Source organism: Dipteris shenzhenensis, chromosome 2 (assembly GCF_047967505.1).
Source record: "Dipteris shenzhenensis isolate YYH24624 ecotype China chromosome 2, Dip_SZ_1.0, whole genome shotgun sequence".
In the NCBI taxonomy this organism is placed as follows: Eukaryota; Viridiplantae; Streptophyta; class Polypodiopsida; order Gleicheniales; family Dipteridaceae; genus Dipteris; species Dipteris shenzhenensis.
The window spans coordinates 15,052,494-15,054,993 of record NC_141597.1 but is presented as its reverse complement, the minus strand read 5'-3'; the positions used below and the strand labels follow the sequence as shown (position 1 = coordinate 15,054,993).

General features: G+C 45.9%; 1 protein-coding gene across 1 annotated transcript; it reads left to right on the top strand.

Moving 5' to 3' along the window:
* The first annotated feature begins 86 nt into the window (after positions 1 to 86).
* On the top strand, positions 87 to 1,956 carry LOC147904372 (uncharacterized). Its single transcript, XM_087386153.1, has 2 exons — positions 87 to 165; positions 207 to 1,956. The coding sequence occupies exon 2, from the start codon at positions 315 to 317 to the stop codon at positions 1,431 to 1,433; it is 1,119 nt and encodes a 372-aa protein (XP_087242279.1). The 5' UTR covers positions 87 to 165; positions 207 to 314; the 3' UTR covers positions 1,434 to 1,956.
* Positions 1,957 to 2,500: the final 544 nt, after the last annotated feature.

Below are 2,500 nucleotides of genomic sequence, written 5' to 3'. Positions count from 1 at the left end.
GCTAAAGTTTCCGACGAAGTTGCTGAGTCCGCGTAAAACGTAAACTTCTCTCAGTGGGCGCGTTACGGAAGGACCAAAGGTGCGTACTTAACTCCCTCCTCCCTCCCTTTCCCAAATCCTCTGCACATCTTCCCCTAGCTAGCTTCGTTTCCTGTACGATCGATCGTAGTTCCCTCATCCCTACGTACCTCTTGTGAACAGATAAGATCTTAGTTAGCTTTGTTGTAGCAGTCTCTTTAGGACCATCTTCCTTCCTGTCTGTTTATTCTTGCCCCCCACTCCTAGCCATACCCTCGTAACTCCAAGAACCGTCCATGGGTTGCGAATCTGCAGCCGCAGAGGAGTCGCATCATGAGAATTCGAGCCTTATACTTGCAAGGAATGGAGGGCGATTCGGTTCGCTTGCGTCGGTCAACCGTTCTTTATCTCCTAAATTGGTAGGGTTTCTTGTAGTTGCACAGCAATGTTCTACTGCTTCGGCTGCAAACGTGTGCCATGCCATTACCCGCGTCGATACGAAGATGGATCTCATCGGATTGATCTCTGCCTTTGGAACCGAGGCGGCCACGAAGAGTTTGACGTACTCCGCTCTGAATGACGACTACCGTTACTTGACCGGCCACATCGGGCCGGGAAGTTTGAGCGTAGCGGCTGTGTTGTTTGAAGCCAGCGGATTCCCTGTCGCACATCTGTTCTCCTTAGGTGGAACGTTGGATGCATATAAACTGGGCCGGCTGGAGTGCCCACAAGGATTGCGCTATATTGGATTGATGTCCAATACAGAATGTCCCGTTGGAAATGCGGTGGGTGCATACATCGTGCGGGAGCATCAGTCACTTTGGGAGACACAACAAAGCGAGCTGGAACTAGGGCCACTATTCGGACGGCGCAGGGGAAGGAATGCAGAAAGGGCAGTGAAGGTGATCACTCTGGAGGTGGGGAGAACACAGGAACACCCACTGGTGATGCTGAAAGCTAGCAAAGGGGGCTGCTTCTTGCTAGGATGGCTACCGTTTCTGCTCACACTCGGAGTCATTGTAAGCTGTATCAATTGTGGGGAGGCGTTTGTTGCCGGATTGATAGCTTTGGGAACGCTCGGGATGTTTGTAGCGGTGATGGGGTTGAGGCTTTGTCAGTATCAATACGCCAAACCTACGGTGGCAAAGGCTGCTCCGGCGGGCGATTGCTTGGTTGTGGATGATACCGATCCAGGCACTTTCCATATAATCAAGGGAGAAGAGGAAGACATTCAAGCTCTGTTCCAACGCAAGATTAATTACAATCCCTCCCTGGGCAAGTACTCGTTGTTCTTGGCTGGTTCCATGCTCTACGTTTACGTGATAGCCAGCATCCTCTTCTTGCCCAATGTTTCTTTTAGCGGGCAGATCCTATTCGCCATCGCCAATCTCATCGCTTGGTTGTGGATATGCTGAAAGCATCCAAAAATGGACAGTTGGGCATAGCCAAGAAGGCCTGTGAGCAGTTCGAAATTGTGCCTGTGGATTCGGTTGTGTTCGGGAACAGGACAGCGGCAGTGGCGTATATGGCAAAGCACACCAAGGATCGCTCCATGTTGAAATCGAAGAAGCTTCTGCCTAGTGACGGCCCCGTGTGGCAGAAATGGTGGGAAGAGTTGGCAAAACGTGATGGTATTGATAATGGCACTAGTACTATTAGTTTTGATGAAGTAACAGAGCCTCAGGACCAGAATTTACTGAGAATACTCGTAGACGACATGGTGGATGGTTTGAAGGAATAGGAGAGTGGAGTTGCTGAGAGCAGATGCCTTCCTTGGTCAAAGCAATCAGCTTTACAGTTCTTTGTTAGAAAGCACACCACCGGGCTTCTGACCTGCTTAGCCTGAATGGCCAGCTTCGTATTTATCTTTGTTTTTCTGTTTTTCTATTTCATGAAGCTTGTACAGTCTCTGTTTTCTGGTCTCTATGATGTATCTCTGCCAACTACGTTTTTAGTATGAGTCAGAGTCTTCATTCAGATTTTTGCAATTCTGTTAACTCAGCCATTTTCCCCTCTGTGTTTAATTCTATTTCTTGCAAATCGGTAGCCCAAGTTTGAAAAATTCTTTCTGGCTTCTTGATGGGTGCTATGTGAAAATTTAATAGGTTGTTATGTTACATTTAAGTGCATGCACAGTCGTCCAAATTATCACCTTTGGTGTTGATTGATTTGATGTTTGATAATTTTCAGTGAAAGAGCATTTCTTTTGGGGGGATCATTAGAAAAAAAGGGAGCTCATTTGGGGCCTTTTACGGTTTAACACTTATTTCATTAATTTTGGACTCATATGTTTACTTTTGGACTATTCCTTAAAATCCTTCCCAAATGAAAAGTTTACTTTATGAAACTGTCATTCGAGAATCAAAAGTTTACTTTCTGGCACTATCATTTTCACATAAGACATTTCAAATATCTCTCTACAATGTTGTACAAATAATGCAAAAACTACTATTAAATCCTAAATTTGTATTTCTTGTTTATA

Excerpts from the sequence above, each read along its gene's own strand:
- LOC147904372 (XM_087386153.1), top strand. The coding sequence starts at position 315 with ATGGGTTGCGAATCTGCAGCCGCAGAGGAGTCGCATCATGAGAATTCG.